The sequence below is a fragment of the Salvelinus sp. IW2-2015 genome, linkage group LG13 (genome assembly GCF_002910315.2).
Source record: "Salvelinus sp. IW2-2015 linkage group LG13, ASM291031v2, whole genome shotgun sequence".
Classification (NCBI taxonomy): domain Eukaryota; kingdom Metazoa; phylum Chordata; class Actinopteri; order Salmoniformes; family Salmonidae; genus Salvelinus; species Salvelinus sp. IW2-2015.
In genome coordinates, this window is record NC_036853.1 from 28,074,024 (window position 1) to 28,094,958 (window position 20,935).

General features: G+C 42.7%; 1 protein-coding gene across 1 annotated transcript; it reads left to right on the forward strand.

Annotated features, from left to right (window-relative positions):
* The first annotated feature begins 13,449 nt into the window (after positions 1–13,449).
* LOC139028562 (neurturin-like) lies at positions 13,450–14,805 on the forward strand. The gene is made up of 2 exons (XM_070446324.1): positions 13,450–13,465; positions 14,399–14,805. Exons 1-2 carry the CDS (start codon positions 13,450–13,452, stop codon positions 14,803–14,805), a joined length of 423 nt encoding a protein of 140 aa, XP_070302425.1.
* Positions 14,806–20,935: the final 6,130 nt, after the last annotated feature.

The window sequence follows — 20,935 nt, forward strand, 5'->3', positions numbered from 1 at the left end:
ATTGTGGGAAGCTTGTGGAAGGCTACCTGAAACGTTTGACCAAGTTAAACAATTAAAGGCAATGCTACCAAATACTAATTGAGTGTATGTTAACTTCTGACCCACTGGGAATGTGATGAATGAAATAAAAGCTGAAATAATCATTCTCTCTACAATTATTCTGACATTTCACATTCATAAATAAAAGTGGTGATCCTAACTGAACTAAGACAGGGAATTTTCGAGGAAATAAATGTCAGGAATTGTGAAAAACTGAGTTTAAATGTATTTGGCTAAGGTGTATATAAACATCAGACTTCAACTGTACGTATGGTCACTGTGTGGACGTCGATGCACTTATTAATGAATCCTGTGACTGATGTGGTTATCTCCACAATGCCATCGGATATTTTAGTTGGTGCTAGCGAGACAGTTCTCTAGCTTAGCATCCGCTTCATTGGGCCACTTCTGTATTAAGCATGTCACTGGTACTCCTTGTTAGAGTTTTTGCTTGTATGCAGGAATCAGGAGGATAGAGTTATGGTCAGATTTGCCAAATGGAGGGTGAGGGAGAGATTTGTATATGTTTCTGTGTGGAGTAAAGGTGGTCTAGAGTTTTTTCGCCTCTGTTTGCACAGGTAAGATGCTGGTAGAAATMAGGTAAAACGGATTTCAGTTTTCCTGCATTAAAATCACCGGCCACAAGGAGCGTCACCTCAGGCTAAGCATTTTCTTGTTTGCTTATGACCCTCTACAGCTCGTTGAGTGCGGTCTTAGTGCCAGGTGATATTTGTGGTGGAAAATAGATGGCTACYAAAAATATAGATTGGTAAATAGTATGGTCTACAGCTTATCGTGAGCTATTCTAACTCAGGTAAGCAGAACCTCGAAACTTTCTTAATATTAGAGATCGCGCACCAGCTGTTGTTAAGAAAGAGACACACACCACCCCCCTTGAGTTTACCTGATGCTGCAGTTCTGTCCTGCTGGTGTATAGAAAAAACAGCTAGATTTATATTTTCCTTGTTCAGCCGCGGCTCGTTTTCACTGTCTCAAGCCTCAACCCTCAGTGAGGCGCATCATGTACTGTCTTTATGGTCTAGTTGGATGAGATAGAAACCAGTCCAGCCCAGCCCCATGGCATGGTTCCTGCTCCTCTCCTTGACAGACTGTCACAAGTGTGTTGAGGTTGACAGCCGGCCTCTTTTTCACATCTCATCTGGCAACTCCACCTGACACCTCCTCTCTATCTCTGGCTATGAACCTTGATGCTGTAAAGTGCCTGCAGCATGGGATGAGGTGCTCCTACTAAGGGAAACAAGGAATCCATTAATTCACCACTCTTCACTTCCACACCAATAACCGCTGTTCTTGTTTGCTTCCCAAACAGCAATCTATTCCTTATGTAGTGCACTACTTTTGACCAGAGCCAATAGGGCGCTAGTCAAAAGTAGTCCACTATATAGGGAATAGGGAMTCATTTGGGACACAGCCCACTTGATGTCATTAAAAGAGGAATTAGAGTTATTGAAAGCAAAGCAAGGGGAAAGCTAGCTTATCAACATGCTACTTTAATATGTTGTTTCCCCGTTCATTCTGGATTAAAATCAATACCTGTGAAGTATTTTAAAATATGTTGTAGTTAGTCTCACGACAGTAACCCTACAGTACAATGAGGGAGAGGAATGTAGAGAGAAGTATGTAGCGATTGTTCAACAGACACAGTTTCTTTTTTTACAGATGGAAAGATGTGGAGGAGGCAGGAACTGTCAACTGCCCAATACCACCAGAAGAGGAAGGTGAGTTTACCATTATAACAACAACAACAACAAAAACAAACAAACAACAACACGACACCTTAAAATCTCAACATTAATTAACGTGTCTAAAACCTCCTCAATTAAATAATGAAAAGCGGGGCAGAGGGTTTGCTTGCTGGCTGGCAGCCGGTTTAGAGTATGGCTGTAAAGGTATATGTTTCAGCCTTGTCAGTTTCCACTACACTGATCTGGGCCTTTGGCTGGCCTAGCAGACATATGCTGCTGCCTCCAGTGAAACTCATTTTATAAGTGCCTCTGAAACATTACCCCCGCTTGGCCCTGGAGGGGTGTCGGCTGTCAATTAAGTAATTAAAGAGGCAATGTGTTGGCCACAGCCGGCCCACAGYCCTGTCAGTGGGTTGTCCAGCAGACCTGGGTTCAAATACTATTTTAAATATTTTTGAGCTGTTGGTTTAGCCTTCCTGGAGTGCCAGGTAGGCGGGGTTTTCACTTTTGGGACATTACAATATGTACCATTGCAACAGGTATGTTCAATCAAGCACAGCTAAATTATTTGAAATGGTTTAAAATAGTATTTGAACCCAGGTCTGTTCCAGGGGGCCCTGGGCCTGGTTAGAGAGGCCTGACCAGGGAGGGAGTGTCTCTATGTCAGACTAGGGTGCTGGGGGCTGGGGGCTGATGGTGATGGGACAGTAAGGATAYGGATCTGGATCACCTTACCTACAACAGCTTGGAGTCCCACAACCTCACAGGGATTATGTAACATACAATAACCAAATCAAATGCAAATCGACCATAGGCAGGGCAGGCCTACAGAGATGTATTCTCTAACCAACTCAATTCAATTCAATAAACTGTATTCATCRCCGAAGGGACAAATATTGATGGGCATACAAGGAGTCAAGTAAACAACAATATGATAACAGGAGAGATGTGTTCCGTAACCAACCAAGCGCAACACTGTTGTGGTTGTTGCCTGCTGTCATAGAGATAACATTACATTTACATTTGAGTAATTTAGCAGACGCTCTTATCCAGAGCGACTTACAGTTAGTGCATTCACCTTAAGATAGCTAGGTGAGACAGCCACATATCACAGTCGTAGTAAGTACATTTTCCCCCAATAAAGAAGTTATCAGCAGTCATTGCTAGTAGGAAAAGACAAGTGCTGTTATTTTATTTTTGGGGTGGGGGGGGGGGGGGGGGGGGGGGGGGGTGTAGGGGCTCATTAAAAAGTATTTGCATGTCTTCTGTGACTTGCAAGCCAGATAAATCAATATACAAGGTATCTATTTCTCGAAATGAGTCTTGCTCTTGCTGTTAGTTGTTTTGCTTATGGTGACATTGCAATTTCACCAGCGGTGGTTGCTATGTCTGTGTCCTATTTTATGTTTTGTAGCCACAGTTTTATGTCTGTTACGACTGTGTTTATGTTTGTACGTTTACTTGTGCTACATTTAATTTGTCTGCTCTATGTTGTTTATTTTACAATGTTTATTTGTTCAACATAGTTTCTGTGTCATTTCTATATTTTTCTGCCTTTTCTGTGCTTATCAATTCAGTTGTGTTGAGTATGTTGAAATGGCTGCAGTAACTGTAGTAATTGCAGTAGTGACATACTGTATCCCTGTCTGTCCTATATTATGCTTCGGATGAATGTTTTGTAATAGGTCTAGTAACTAACTGACTTTAATGGTGTAGTGATATGTACTCTCCACCTGGCCCTCCCAGATGATGCTCTGTGTTGTAATGGGTGTAGTAAACTCTAATGGTGTGGTGACATGTACTCTCCATCTGGTCCTCCCAGAGGATGCTCTGTGTTGTAATGGGTGTAGTAAACTCTAATGGTGTTGTGACATGTACTCTTTTTCCCACTCCCTCCCAGATAGTGCTGTGGGTAGTGGCCTTTCTGCTAACCCTGGTGGAGGGGGTGTTCTCTGAGGAGGACCTCAAGGAGGCCCACACTGAGCGTCTCCGAGCCCAGGAGAGGACCACCGCTGCTGGGGCCTGGCTCCCAGACCACTACCCAGAGGTCCACGAGCTGGGAGAGAACAGGGARGGCCATGGCCAGGCCTCCTGGCCCAGTCTGTTTGGTTAGTACTTCCTCAGAACCTTTCATGACCTCTATACTGGATGCTGTCACATAAACCACATCACATAAAGGCAATGGGTCCTGCTSAAAATAAGTGCACTGTATGGGAATAGTGTGTTATTTGTCATGCAGCCAAAGTATCCCCCAGTTCACCATGGGAAAGCATGTATCGTTACAGTATATCAAGGTTTCTGGCTGCTGCGTGGGAGCCATCTAACAGTACATACCCAGCCTTGCCCTGCATGGTCCGCTGGGTTTTTATTKGATTGGGAAGGGCGTTCTTGCTCTTATTCCTCATCCTTCCTAATCAGTTTTGGAGCAGTCAAGCTGTCTCTTTGAGAACAATGATTCATAAATCATAAGATAAAACCCTGATTTGTAATGGCCATAAAATAAGAGACTGTCTGTGTCCCACAGAGTCACCTCTTCCGATACGCAGACTACGTGCTGCTCTTAGGGCCCCGTGGCCGCTAGGGGGCCCCCAACCTCCCTCAAAAATGGAACTCAGTCGGTGTCTCAACTTACAGTTGAGAGTTAGAAAAGTAGAAGGTGCCATTTCAAAATGTGGAAGTGCATCAGCAGTTTTCCACTTCTTATGTGTCAGTCAGTTAATTAGCCCATGTCAGCTAAAATGTTTTTGATTACTAGGTAAGGTAGTCTAGCCAGCTATCTAAACCTTGTAGTCGGCCTAATCATCCCCAAATTACCGACAGGGGGCCCCGATTGATTTTGTTAGTCACTCTCAGACAGATACAGTATAAAATGAACATGGCATGACAAAATGTGTAGAATTGAAGGACTGAATTGTAGAATTAAAACTGCAACATTTTCTCCGCCCCATGTCAAAATGTGAAAAATTGCACTAGAACATTTTGACTGCGATGTGGGCGGGGCCCCCGACCAAATCTCACTTAGGGCACCCAAAACTCTAAAGGCGGCGCTGGTGTCCCATATGGCAGGAGTTCCCAAAGTGGGGTCCATGGAGGTACTGCATGGGGTCTGCAGCCAGATCTCAAAATGAAAAACTGTTTMAAAAATCTATTTCTTTATTTTTACATCATTTTTTTATGACCATTGCTAGCAACAACAGATTAAACGGATTTTGGACAAGGGATTTGTGTAAAAGGTTGAGAGGATGCAATATGTAATATTACTCATCCACAATTGACGTTCTTAACTCTTAAAGGCTCTTCATGGTAAATCAGACTTCTACAGTGGCTGTACAGCATTTACTGCGATACAGCCTTAGCAGAAGTTAGGCATTTAAACTTCTTGCGCTTCGCTTCGCAGAGCTGTTGTGAAGGAAGTTGTCAAGGAAGTGAGTTTGTGTTATACTGGATCTCCAATCATGTCAATGGGGAGCTATACAGTACGGCGCCCTCCGCATTGTTACAACATTTGGGAGGCGCACAGAGATTTTCTCGCAGCCCCATGGCAAAATATGTAGAATTGTATGAAATTAGCAATAAAACTGCAAAACTTTCTCTCTGCCCCAAAATGTGTAGAATTGCAGAAAAATAGCTTTAAAAATGCTAAATGTTCCCTCTGATGCCAAGAGTGGGGCCTTTAAAATGTAACTTTTCCCAGGGCCCGAGACTTGATTAGTCCGGCCATGCACTGCAGAAGTCATAGTAAAACTGATTGTATGCTATTTTTATTGCACTCTAAAGTAGGTGTTGTGTTCTGATATGAGGGGGTCCCTGATGAATTTTCTATCACAAAAGGGGTCTCTGAAACAAAAAAGTTTGGGAATCTCTTCCATATGGCACCCTATTACCTATATAGTGCACTACTTTTGACCAGAGCCCTATGGGACTTGCTATGGACCCTGGTCAAAAATAGTGCACTACACAAGGAATAGGGTGCACTACTCTTATGACTCATAGAACTTCTGGAAGTATGCCTGGTAGTTTTCATCGCAACAGCAGGACACGGCCTTGGTCAGTGGAGCAATAGAGCGTGCTCTCCCACATACTACAGGGATAAAAATAATCACTCTTARGTACTCCGTGTCATGCTGTCATGTTGCTGTATATATTATGTCCTGGGGCTGGGTGGGTGGATCTCCACTGACCTCTGTTGAGAACATACAGGAGTAACTCAGACACCAAGATAGTTTCAAGATATATGTGTACATATCTTTTGTTTACATTGTTCTTATCTCTTTACTGACTACACAATTACAATAATTGTATCTTTCCCCCCCTAAAAAAAAATGTACTAGTGAAGATTATTTTTTTTGTCTTTGCAGCAACACTGTGTCAGAAGTGATTCCCTAAACCTTGTGGAATACTTCTATAATTGTATGACATTTTWAAAAACACTTGTAGCATGTTTTAACATGGCTAGATGTGGAATGATTTGACTACCATCTCCCTTGTTCTTGTTTTGCCTGAGGAACATTTTCATAAAAAAACATATTTTTTTGTTTTCTTAAACAACAAGACATAAACTGACCATGGCCGGTGTTATGAGCGGGCCTTAGGGGGCCTGGCCCGCCCTACCGTATCTCCTATCCCGTCCAAATAAAATATAGAAATATTGATAATTTATTTGCCCGATGCACGCTAACAGAAAGACGCATCAATCTCAGATAAAGCAAGAGAAACAGTGCCCCTCTGTCTCTGTATGTATAGACCATGAATCTGATTCTCTCTGGACAAAAAGAGTATGGCATGTCATACTATGTCTGTCCAGACAGCATCAGATACATGGGCTTCATATAGTAAGACAGAGGGGTGCTGTTCTGCTTTTTCCAGTGAGAGAGTTTTAGCAGTGAGGAAGAGGCYAAGCGAGAGGGCTAACTCTCACCAAAAATCTGTCCAGAATAAGCCCAATGCATTTCTATGGGCATAATATGCAGACCTAAACTTATCTCTTTTCTTCCCGCCTTTGGGACACTGACTCCCATTGTAAGGGCGGAGACATGAGCATCTCGTCATTATATACAAATCTCTGGTTTCAACCTCTTGCAAATTGGAAAGCAAAGTTGGCTGGTGCACAGTGCACTGTTAGGATGCTGGCTTCCCCTACAGTAAATGTATGATTTGTTCAAAATTATATAATTACTCCTGTTTAAAAAAAAAAAAACTTTCAAAATACATTACCGGAGGATGACTTGCCACAGAGGATCATCAGCCTTTTTAATATGTTTTGCTGTGGATTTTTTTTTTTTTTTACCTTTATTTAACTAGGCAAGTCAGTTAAGAACAACTTCTTATTTACAATGACAGCCTAGGAATAGTGGGTTAACTGCCTTGTTCAGGGGCAGAAGYACAGATTTACACCTTGTCAGCTCAGGGATTCGATCTAGCAACCTTTTGGTTAGTGGCCAAACTCCCTAACCACTAGGCTACCTCCCGCCATTTCTAATCACAAATTTGTAGGATTATGCAAATTTGGGAATCCCGCAATTTGGGCAGCACGCGTGGCTGTCTAGCTGATTGAGTTGCATCTGTCAGTGAAAAGCATCTAAAATATGTGTGAAGATAATGTGTCTTGGGTATAATTTAAAATGTTTTAACAAGAAGWATTAGGTGTGTGTGGCGAAGATATGAGTGTCCCTCTCCAGAATGCATGCACTCAGCTCTCCAGAATGTGCTCAGCTGTCTCCTGACAATTCTTTCCCATTCATTGTATGACTTGTTTTCCCTTTGATGGTTTATTTTTTGTATCAATTCCCCATTACATATGTCACCAGTAGGCCTAGTAAATGTACCGATAATCCCTCTTCATTTGGTTACATACATTTCTGTTAAAACTACTGCATTTATTAATTACAGTCATTTACATTGTTTGCCGGGTTCACAATGTGCTACACTTGTGAGAAACAAATTTGGGATTATTTCATAACCATTAAGAGTTTTGTAAAGKTTTCAATTGACTTTTGTTTGGAGTGCTCTGTGAGCAATGAGCTTGTGTCTGGTTTCTCTGTCCTGATAACGTTGAGGGAGCACGCGTGCCTGAGCACGCATAGAAKTAGGCCTACCTGGCCCGCTGCATGCAAATGTGGGAAAGTACCTATTTGGCAATGTCTGATTGTCTTAACTACCACATGAGCTGAGCTTCTCAGTAATTTTTGGCTGTTTTGTTTTTACATCCATTGCAAATTATACTTCCTCAGGATTTGAGTAGTCTTTCCAACACTTCCGGCCTCGATAATCACCAAGCCTCGGTGTGAAAGAACAAAATATCATGATCTGATGATCCCATATATCCAGTGGAAATGGCATAAAAAACATCTCTCTGTCCCGAGCTCACTAAATAGGCTAGTTGATACTATGTTGCACGTTTTCTAGCACCAGCTTTGGCCAGATCCAGTTGATGATTTGATACGTTGCACTTTCCTAGCAATAGCTCAAGTCAAGACAGATAGAAAGGGAGGCAAACATTCGGAGTAGAGAGATTAATGTGATTGAAAGAACCAGAATATTCATCAGGATATGTTCTACGGTTTTTATTTTTGTCGGCTMTAGGCTTTTCTCTCAAATTCCTATTAAAAATAGAAACACAACATGTAAAGTGTTGGTCTTATGTTTCATGAGCTGAAAAAATAAAATCGCATACAGTTTCATACGCACAAAAAGCTTATTTRCCCCCCCAACATTGCACACATTTGTTTACATCCKTGTRAGTGAGCATTTCTCCTTTGCCAAGATAATCCATCCACCTGACAGGTGTGGCATATCAAGAAGCTAATTAAACAGCATGATCATTACACCGGGGACAATAAAAGGTCACTCTAAAATGTGCAGTTTTGTCACACAACACAATGCCACAGATGTCTCAAGTTGAGTGAGCGTGGTATTGACATGCTGACTTCAGGAATATCCACCAGAGCTGTTGCCAGATAATTAAATGTTCATTTCTCTACCATAAGTCGCCTCTCACGTCATTTTAGAGAATTTGGCAGTACGTCCAACTGGCCTCACAACCGCAGACCACTTGTAACCACGCCAGCCCAGGACCTCCACATATCCGGCTTCTTCACCTGAGGGATTGTCGGAGACCAGCCACCCGGACAGCTGATGAAACTGAGGAGTATTTCTGTCTGTAATAAAGCCCTTTTGTAGGGAAAAACTCATTCTGATTGGCTGGGTCTGGCTTCCCAGTGAGTAGGCCTGGCCCCCACGTGGGTGGGCCTATGCCTTGCCAGGCACACCCATGGCTACGKCCCTGCCCAGTCATTTGAAATCCATAGAAGGCCTAATYAATTGATTTAAATTGACTGATTTCCTTATATGAACTGTAACTCAGTAAAATCTTWGAAATTGTTGCATGTTGCGTTTATATTTTTGTTCAGTATGCTTTACTTTAGTTGATGATTTAAGTTATAGGCCAACTGCTGCATTTGCCTATAGGTTCTCTGAGTTCTCTGCGCTCATTTCTTTAGCCACCAATAGTCCACAGTGTATCACTGCCTCCATATGGCTGGTGCTCTATCCTTAGTTGAATTTTTACTTTTAGATTTGTATAATTTTACTTCAGATTTTTATGAGTAACATGTGAKACTGATTTTGAGAAACGAAAACGRAATTATTGAAATGTAAACTGTTCCACGAAAGTGCACATATAAATAATCATAATTTTCCTGCAGATTAGTTGAAATGATAGGATAAATTGGAAGCTTCCCCAAACTTGAAACTCACAAGCTGCGTATGGTCTTCACAATAACACCCATAAAAAAAAAAAAATAATCACACAAGTGTGTGCAAACATAGGAGGTTCTGTGAAAAAAACATGCCCTATGAATATCAAAGGCCCGTCCAACTGATTCGTTCTGGCGCCGGCATAGGAACTAACAAGTGGGTTGCTGTAACTCTCCATCCATCAACTCATTTACTGAAAGAAATCATTCTCCCCTTAAAGAAAACCCATTACCCAAAACATATGAGCATATTAAGGAYTTGACCTACTGTACAAAACTTCAATAGTGCCGTGCAAAACTATTTTCAGCTCAGATGAATGTTGAAACAACAATGCCTGTGCTATGTTACACCTGTAAAGTAAAAACCTTCAATGTGTTCATGCATCATACATACTGATGGGCTTCAGGAAGTTTATGGAACGAATTAGAGCTGAAATATTTCCAATAACTCACACAGAGCAACATTAATTATCCTCCTTTTGGAGACCAGCCTGCCAGCCGTTCCCACTCTCCTCCGATGGTAATCACCCTACATAGTGACAGTACACTTTGCACCATTCAGTTGATAACAAAAGTAATTTCACTCCCAGATTCAACACCAGCACCTATCTGCTTTCAATTTAGCCACACATGCTCTGCTCTAGCTACCCCACTAGACTAGTCCACACACACATGAGCATGTACACACACACACACACACCACAGGCAGTCCCTACACTACACTGGCCCTCACCCAGCAAGACTGTGAGAAGTTCAATTTACATTCTAAAGGTCCAAGGAGACATCTGGCATATCTGAAATCTGTATTTAATTTGATGTTATGGTTGCTTTAACCACCCTTATGGAAAAAAACACATTCATTTTACGATCTTGTGACGTTAACGTGATAAAATGTGAGCATGTGAAAACACGATCCCGTGAATTAAATGTGACAACATGGGGATGCAAAATATCAACATGTGATACCATAAAACTACATGTGACAACATGTGAGCACGTGAAAACATGATCTCATGTGAAATAAATGTAACATGGGGATGCAAAATTTRGACATGTGATACCATGAAACGTTAATATTTTACAATGCATAATTTACATTAATTCCATTTAAACATTCACGCTGCAGGTTTTGTCTCATTCCCAGTTTGTCCTCAATAACATTTTTAGAACTTGTGTCATAGTCCCCTGGATTGCTTGGAACTCAACCTCACTTGGGATTTGAAAACACCACCTCTTGGTTGTTAGGTACCTGATGATCCTGCTGTGCCACCAGGTTTGCAGACAAATTGGAGATTGGCTATACATACACTGAYTGTATAAAACATTAGGAACACTTTCCTAATATTGAGWTGCACKCCCTTTTGCCCACAGYACAGCCTCAATTCGTCGGAGCTTGGACTCRGACAAGATGTCGAKAGCGTTCCACAYGGATGCTGGCCCATGTTGACTCCAATGCTTCCCACAGTTGTGTGAAGTTYGGTGATGTCATTTGGATGGTGGACCATTCTTGATACACACTGAAAACTGTTGAGTGTGAAAAACACAGCAGCATTGCAGTTCCTGACACACTGAAACTGGTGCATCTGGCACCTTCTACCATACCCTCTGTCTTGCCCATTCACCCTTTGAATGGCACACATACACAATCCACGTCTTTGCTAAAAGCTGCCCAGAATCAAGTTAAAAAACATTTTTTTTAGCGCCACCAACGTTACATCAACGAAAACTAGCAGTGCTCAAGTGACACTTGACATAGATGAATGCTTCAGGGATTTAAAAAATGGCAACCTCTTGGTTAAGTGCATCAATGTTTCTGCAGTGCCACCAGGTTCATACTTATTGCTTGGAATGTATGAACACACTCTTAAAAAATATCTAATAAAATAAAATCACGTTTTATTGGTCACATACACATTGTTAGCAGATGTTAATGCGAAATACACAGCTTAATGATGAGCTTTGAGGGTGTTGTTGAATGCTGAGCTGTAGTCAATGAACAGCATTCTTACATAGGTATTCCTCTTGTCCAGATGGGATAGGGCAGTGTGCAGTGTGATGGCGATTGCATAGTCTGTGGACCTGTTGGGGTGGAATGCAAATTGAAGTGGGTCTAGGCTGGCAGGTAAGGTGGAGGTGATATGATCCTTGACTTGTCTCTCAAAGCACTTCATAATGACAGAAGTGAGTGCTTCGGGGTGATAGTCATCTTTGCCTTCTTGGGTACAGGAACAATGGTGGTCATCTTGAAGCATGTGGGGACAGCAGACTGGGATAGGGAGTGATTGAATATGTCCGTAAAAACACCAGCCTGCTGGTCTGCGCATGCTTTGAGGACGCMGCTAGGGATGCCGTCTGGGCCAGCAGCCTTGRAAGGGTTAACATGTTTAAATGTCTTACTCATGTCGGCCATGGAGAAGGAAAGGGGGGGGGGGCACCATGGTCCTTGGTAGCGGGCCGCGTCGGTGGCACTGTATTATCCTCAAAGCGGGCAAAGGTGTTTTGTTTGTCTGGGAGCAAGACGTCGGTGTCTGTGACGTGGCTGGTTTTCTTTTTGTAATCCGTAATTGTCTGTAGACCCTGCCACATACYTCTTGTGTCTGAGCCGTATAATTGCATTTCCACTTTGTCCCTATACCAACATTTTGCTTGTTTGATTGCCTTGCAGAGGGAATAACTACACTGTTTATATTCGGACATATTCCCAGTCATCTTTCCATGGTTAAATGCGGTGGTTCGTGCTTTCAGTTTTGTGCGAATGCAGCCATCTACCCACAATTTCTGGTTAGGGTATGCTTTAATAGTCACAGTGGGTACAACATCTCCAATGCACTTCCTTATAAACTCACTCACGAAGTCAGCGTATAAATCAATGTTATTCTTTGAGGCTGCCTGGAACATTTTTGGTATCCATTATTGTGAGTTACAGGATAGGTACTGTTGTAGCATAGAGAATTTTGAACCAACCTTAGCGATGCCGTCTTCGTCCTCGATTCGGGGAAAGGTCTCATAAAATGTCAGTGTTCAGTTGCAGAGGGTCAGTTTGAATTTAGCAGAGGTAACTCTGGGTCTTCCTTTCCATCGCTGATAGTTTTTGAGACTGCACTTGAAGAAACTTTCGAAGTTCTTGAAATGTTCTGGATTGACTGACCTTCATGTCTTAAAGAAATTATGGACTGTCGATTCTCTTTGCTTATTTGAGCTGTTCTTGCCAAATGGGGAATTGGCTTTTACCAAATAGGGCTGTCTACCAGTTGAAAACACTATATGTTAAAAGCACAGTGTGTATCATAATGATTCATTTGTTTTCATATACAGTTGGAAGATTACATACACTTAGGTTGGAGTCATTAAAACTCGTTTTTCAAACACTCCATAAATGTCTTGTTAACAAACTATAGTTTTGGCAAGTTGGTTAGGACATCTACATTGTGCATGACACAAGTAAATTGTTTACAGCCAGATTATTTCACTTATAATTCATTGTATCACAATTCCAGTGGGTCAGAAGTTTACATACACTAATTTGAATGTGCCTTCAAACAGCTTGGAAAATTTCAGACAACGATGTCATGGCTATAGAAGCTTCTGATAGACTAATTGACATCATTTGAATCAATTAGAGGTGTACCTGTGGATGTATTTCAAGGCCTACCTTCAAACTCAGTGCCTCTTTGCTTTACATCATGGGAAAATCAAAAGAAATCAGCCAAGACCTCAGAAAAKAAATTGTAGATCTCCACAAGTCTGGTTCATCCTTGGGAGCAATTTCCAAACGCATGAAGGTACTACGTTCATCTGTACAAACAATAGTACGCAAGTATAAACACCATGGGACCACGCAGCCCTCATACCGCTCAGGAAGGAGACGCGTTCTGTCTCCTAGAGATGACCGTACTTTGGTGCGAAAAGTGCAAATCAATCCCAGAACAACAGCAAAGGACATTGTGAAGATGCTGGAGGAAACAGGTACAAAAGTATCTATATCCACAGTAAAACGAGAAAGGCCGCAGGAGAAGCCACAGCTCCCAAACCGCCATAAAAAACCAGACTACAGTTAGCAACTGCACATGGGGACAAAGATCATACTTTTTGGAGAAATGTCCTCTGGTCTGATGAAACAAAAATAGAACTGTTTGGTCATAATGACCATCGTTATGTTTGGAGGAAAAAGGGGGAGGCTTGTAGGCCGAAGAACACCATCCCAAACGTGAAGCACGGGGGTAGCAGCATCATGTTGTGGGGTGCTTTGCTGCAGGAGGGTCTGGTGCACTTCACAAAATAGATGGCATCATGAGGCGGGAAACATATATGGATTATTTCACGCAACATCTCAAGACATCAGCCTGTAAGTTAAAGCTTGGTCGCAAATGGGTCTCCAAATGGACAGACCCCAAGAATACTTCCAAAGTTGTGGCAAAATGGCTTACAGACAACAAAGTCAAGGTATTGGAGTGGCCATCACAAAGCCCTGACCTCAATCCCATAGAAAATTTGTGGGCAGAACTGAAAAAGTGTGTGCGAGCAAGGAGGCCTACAATCCTGACTCAGTTACACCAGCTCTATCAGGAGGAATGGGCCAAAATTCACCCAACTTATTGTGGGAAGTTTGTGGAAGGCTACCCGAAACATTTGACCCTAGTTAAACAATTTAATGGCAATGCTACCAAATACACTCAATTAGTATGTAAACTTCCGAAATAAAAGCTTAAATAAATAATTCTCTCTACTATTATTCGGACATTTCACATTCTTAAAATAAAGTGGTGATCCTAACTGACCTAAGACAGGGGAATTTTTACGAGGATTAAATGTCAGGAATTGTGAAAAACTGAGTTTAAATATATTTGGCTAAGGCGTATGTAAACTTCCGACTTCAACTGTATGTCCTTTCTCCTGTAGAGAACCGCAGTCTGGTGAATGATGGAGAGAGCTACCCGGGCAGGTGGCAACGTTCGCCCCCAGACCTCGACCCCTCCCGAAGAGGCTCCCGCAAGAAGCCCAAGAACAGCAGCCGGGACTGCCGCATGGAGAAGAAGGAGATGCGTGTCAGAGACCTGGGCCTGGGCTTTGACTCGGACGAGATCGTCCTGTTTAAGTACTGTATGGGGACGTGTTCGAGCTCCCGTAAGAACTACGACTTGGCCCTCAAGGCCCTGACAGAGAACGGAAGTATCTCCAGCAGGAAAGTGAGTGCCTACCCATGCTGCCGGCCCACCCGCTACGAGACTGTCTCCTTCATGGATGCCAAGACTATATGGCAAACCATCAAGTGGCTGTCCGCAGCTAACTGTAGCTGTGTGGGGTGATGGGCAGAGAGTAAGAAGAAGACTACCTGCAGAACACACATGCATAAAGAAGCTTTAGGGTGAAGAGAAGAAGAGTCTGAGATGCCTTCACTGTGGGCATGTTGGGTAAAAAGGCTGGATCAGAGCCTGAATCGAAGCCTTGGCCCAAAAGTTGGGTCTCCTCCAGACGTGGAACTACTTGGATTAACACGGATTCTCGGGTCGGGAAACAGCACGGATGCAAAATGGAAATACACCCTGCCCTTGAGCATGGCAGTTAGCCCTCAACAACAACTGCTCCCCAGACGCCGATGACATGGATATCAATTTAAGGCAGCCCCCTGCACCTCTCTGATTCAGAGGGGTTGGGTTAATTGCGGAAGACACATTTCAGTTGAATGCATTCAGTTGTATAACTGACTAGGTATCCTCCTTTCCCTTCCCCTTTCCTGTCAATCCCTATGTCCAACAGAGGAGCTGCATCCTCAGTGAGAGCCCAGGAGTCGCAGCTCTGGAGACGGGAGAGGACTGGAGCTCCTTGGCAGGGAGTGGTTAGGATTAGTCAGAGCCATATGTTTAGAGAGTTAGGCCAACTTTTAGAATTTTGAATATTGTTATAATTCTAGACATTAAGTTACATAGCAATGTTTAAATATTCCCCATGTAATGTTAATGTGGCGCTAACATGGCTGCCAAATAATGTTGAAGTGTCATGTAAATGCATCAAAATGCAGAAACCGCATTGGCCCAACTCTCTAAATACATGACTTGCTCCCTGTGCTGACAGCAAGATGCCCCATAAGAAGGTGGACTTCACTTGGTGTCTGCCCTCATCTGCATTTTGTTACATATTAAAAGAGGAGAGGATGAAGCAAAAGTATTGGACCATTGGACCATAACTCTAAACCAGAAGAGAAGCATTGTGGGCAACTGACTGTATAAGAAGTGAGAAGTGAAGTTGTTTGGTTTCGAAGGCTCTCTAATAAGACCAAAATAACTTCTATGCATTTTTATGTTAARTTCTTCATTGGCTGCTCATCCACATAGGGTTTGGTAATGTCATAGCAAGGTAGATTTGAGCAATTTGTCAACAACAACAAAATATATATATATATAATCCCATCTCCCACTGTCTCTATACACAGGCTATGGGAATGAAATMACATAGACATACCCCATGGTATTCAGTTGATTCCAGTCACTAAGCACAAATCTACTCTCACTTTACTAACTCAGAACTCATGCATGCCTTGAGAACAATACCAAAACTGTATCAACTGTACCTACCTAGATTAAGACTTGCAGAAACGGAGGCACTTGTTTGTAGCTTGGCCCAACTTGTTTACTGTACAGGTCTATAAACAGTGTGTTGTAGGATGCCATCACAGGGCCAAGGTCAGTCATGGCCCAGCCATACCTCATGCTGCCTGACACACATGGTTTATTTTCAGCTCTGAATGTGCACATCACCGAAGTCAACTAAAGGTTTTGGATTACAACGATAATTGAGCCTATTGCCAACTGTTATTCTGAATGTGCTTATAATACTTTTTATCGTGATATATATCCTATCGCATATCATATTGTTTATCTATGTGATGGACAAATATAACTCTTCATTTACACCACTCTGTTGCAGCTGTGTTAAAGGAACATTTGACTTGACTACATAAATACATATTGTCTTCTGATTGGCTGCCTCTCCACACCTGACCAATGAAATGGAGACATACGGTAGAGAGAATAAAACACCATGTAGATACGGTATAAACAAACAAGGCGAAGGTTTGCGTAGTAATGTATCACACATATTGCATTATAGTGTTGATTTATATCAAGTGGTGTTACATTTTTTTWAAGTGAAGCATTTCTGTTCAACTGTTGGAGCTCCTCAATCTCTTTGTAGTTGGATATCATCTGGAGGACTATCGTTCATTATAGCAATGTTATGATCAGTCTTTCAAGACTTGTTTGCATTCACAGTAACAAACAATCAAGAGTCTATTGAAAGATGTATCRATACACTGCTATTGCTCTTTTCATGATGTCATTCATTGTCTCAATCTTTGTGTTTTTTACCCGGATCCCATCACCAACTGTACTACAGTATAACCAAAGCATGTACTGAGAGAGATTTACATCCTATTTTAACTATGTGCTTCAACCATAACACGTGCAGAGATTTTGTGTTTTTTCTCATTGTTCACAGCATTATATTTAGGGACTGGCAAAGTGTGAACAAAGAAGATTACCCGTCTCTATTCTGCCTTCAGTTCATGTCTGGTTTGTGGTTATATGAAGCTGCAGCATCTGGTGTGTGTTTGATCTGCAAATATGTCAAATCAAATGAAATTGTATTAGTCACATGAGCCGAAGACAACAGGTGTAGTAGACCTTACACTGAAATGCTTACTTACAAGCCCCTAACCAACAATGCAGTTAAAAAAATAAGAATAAGAAATAAAAGTAACAAGTAATTAAAGATCAGCAGTAAAATAACAATAGCGAGACTATATACAGGGGGGTACCGGTACAGAGTCAATGTCCGGGGGCACTGGTTTGTCGAGGTAATTGAGGTAATATGTACATGTAGGTAGAGTTATTAAAGTGACTATGCATAGATGATAACAACAGAGAGTAGCAGCGGTGTAAAAGAGGGGCAATGCAAATAGTCTGGGTAGCCATTTGATTAGATGTTCAGGAGTTTTATGGCTTGGGGTAGAAGCTGTTTAGAAGCCTCTTGGACCTAGACTTGATGCTCCGGTACCGCTTGCCGTAGCAGAGAGAACAGTCTATCACGAGGGTGGCTGGAGTCTTTGACAATTTTTAGGGCCTTCCTCTGACACCGCCTGGTATAGAGGTCCTGGATGGCAGCAAGCTTGGCCACAGTGATGTATGGGGCAACACGCAGTATCCTCTGTAGTGCCTCGCGGTTGGAGGCTGAGCAGTTGCCATACCAGGCAGTGATGCAACCAGTCAGGATGCTCTCGATGGTGCAGCTGTAGAACCTTTTGAGGTTCTCAGGACCCATGCCAAATCTTTTCAGTCTCCGGAGGGGGAATGGTTTTGTCGTGCCCTCTCCACGACTGTCTTGGTGTGCTTGGACCATGTTAGTTTGTTGGTGATGTGGACACCAAGGAACTTTTAGCTCTCAACCTGCTCCACTACAGCCCCGTCGATGACAATGGGGGCGTGCTCGGTCCTCTTTTTCCTGTAGTCTACAATCATCTCCTTTGTCTTGATCACGTTGAGGGTTGAGGTTGTTGTCCTGGCACCACGTGGCCAGGTCTCTGACCTCCTCCCTATAGGCTGTCTCGTCGTTGTCGGTGATCAGGCCTACCACTGTTGTGTCATCGGCAAACTTAATGATGGTGTTGGAGTCGTGCCTGGCCATACAGTCGTGGGTGAACAGGGAGTATAGGAGGGGACTGAGCATGCACCCCTGGGGAGCTCCAGTGTTGAGGATCAGCGTGGCGGATGTGTTGTTACCTACCCTTACCACCTGGGGGCGGCCCACCTGGGGTCGGCCCGTCAAGAAGTCCAGGATCCAGTTGCAGAGGGAGGTGTTTAGTCCCAGCTTATTATTATTAGCTTATTGATGAGCTTTGAGGGCACTATGGTTTTGAACGCTGAGCTGTAGTCAATGAATAGCATTCTGGTCAGTGCATGATGCAGTACACGTCCATGATGCAGTACACGTCCTGGTAATCCGCCTGGCCCTGCGGCCTTGTGAATGTTGATCTGTTTAAAGGTCTTGCTCACATCGGCTGTGGAGAGCGTGATCACACAGTCTTCCGGAACATCTGGTGCTCTCATGCATGTTTTAGTGTTATTTGCCTCGAAGCGAGCACAGAAGTAGTGTATCTCGTCTGGTAGGCTCGTGTCACTGGGCAGCTCTCAGCTGTGCTTCCCTTTGTAGTCTGTAATGGTTTGCAAGCCCTGCCACATCCGACGAGCATCAGAGCCAGTGTAGTACGATTCGATCTTAGTCCTGTATTGATGCTTAGCCTGTTTGATGGTTAGTTGGAGGGCGTAGCGGGATTTCTTATAAGCTTCCAGGTTAGAGTCCCGCTCCTTGAAAGCGGCAGCTCTAGCCTTTATCTCAGTGCGGATGTTGCCTGTAATCCATGGCTTCTGGTTGGGGTATGTACGTATGGTCACTGTGGGGACAACGTCATCGATGCACTTTTTGATGAAGCCAATGACTGATGTGGTGTACTCCTCAATGCCATCAGAGGAATCTCTGAACATATTCTAGTCTGTGCTAGCGAAACAGTCCTGTAGCTTTGCATCTGCTTCATCTGACCACTTTTTTATTGGTCACTAGTGCTTCCTGCTTTAATTTTTGCTTGTAAGCAGGAATCAGGAGGATAGAATTTTGGTCAGATTTGCCAAATAGAGGGTGAGGGAGAGCTTTGTATGCGTCTCTGTTAGTGGAGTAAAGGTGGCCCAGAGTTTTTTTCCCTCTGGTTGCACATGCCGACAGAAATTTGGTAAGACCAATTTAAGTTTCTCTGCATTAATCTTTTCACTCATACCAACACACGGGTGTGATCATTCTACTGTGGTCCCTGTAGCATACGATCAAACCGGTGTGATTAGAACTCTTATTTAGAACGCTTATTTAGAACGGCCAGTTTCGAATGACGCAACAATCAGCATTTGAGCTGGCCACACTTTTTTCAGAAACATTTTGCACATCCACAATCCTTACAAAGTTATGTCCAGAATGTGAGCAGTTTATTTTTGTATGCAATGTTCAGACATTCACAGAAGTATCTACAGCATAACACAATCATCCAAACCGGAAAAATGTAGGCTACATTTGTCCTAGCGCTAACTGAGGATAGATTGACATAACACAAGCGGTCATATTTGTATAACTCTCGCTGACAATATATTTGTATAACTACAATATGAATTAGCCAAAGATAATACGAGGAGACAAGATGAGTTTGGTCTGTTTATAGTATGCATGTTCAAGGGGGGGTGTCGTCCACCATTGTACACATCCTACCATTCATTTCCGGAAGTCCTCAAAAAATGAGTGAGCCCTTACTCACCTCATTTTGTTATAACATCTTTGGTCCAACAGACGATTACGTGAAACCCAGAATGCATTGTTTGTCAACAAACATGGCTACACACAGCTGGAATTAGCTTAGCTCATCATAATCAGTACAACCTTCAAAAAACTATTTTACACACATAATATGTGTCCATTACAATCTATGCAAGAATCAGAATGCATAAAAACAATTGGGAAGTGCTTGGGGAATTTTGTCTGGGTCAGAAATGTCCCAAAAATCAATTGTCCGCAAAAGTAAAAATGACTATTTTTATGTGAATGAATGAGGAGGCGGAACACACCTCAATTCAAACTGTTCTTAGAAAATAAAAACTTGTTAGAACATCATTTGAAATTGAAGTTGAAACAGCCTATAAATAAAAACAGGCTAAGTGCCTTGGTTTGATGGCAGCATGGATTAAATGTACTGTTGCGTAACAATCATAATCTGGAATGGAGAGAACGTTCTAACATCACGTGCATAAAAAAATTCACGCTGGGGGCGACCGTTAGAGATATTTGGAACTCACGCATGAAAGGGTTAATGTCCCCGGCCACTAGGAGCGCCGCCTCTGGGTGAGCATTTTCCTGTTTGCTTATGGCGGAATACAGCTCATTGAGTGCAGTCTTAGTGCCAGCATCAGGCTGTGGTTGTATGTAGACAGCTACGAAAAATACAGATGAAAACTCTTTAGGTAGATAGTGTGGTCTACAGCTTATCATGAGATACTCTACCTCAGGCGAGCAAAACCTCGAGACTTCCTTAGATATCGTGCACCAGCTGTTATTACAAAAATACATAGTCAGCCGCCCCTTGTCTTACCAGACGCTGCTGTTCTATCCTGCCGATAAAGCGTGTAACCAGCCAGCTGTATGTTGATAATGTCATCATTCAGCCACGACTCTGTGAAGCATAAGATATTACAGTTTTGAATGTTCCGTTGGAAGTTTAATCTTCCACGTAGGTCATTGATAAAAAATGTCAAAGTGTGCACGTTTGCTAGTAGAATGGAAGGCAGTGGTGGTTTATTCAATCACCTACGAATTCTCAGAAGGTAGCCCGCCCTCCGGCCCCTTTTTCTC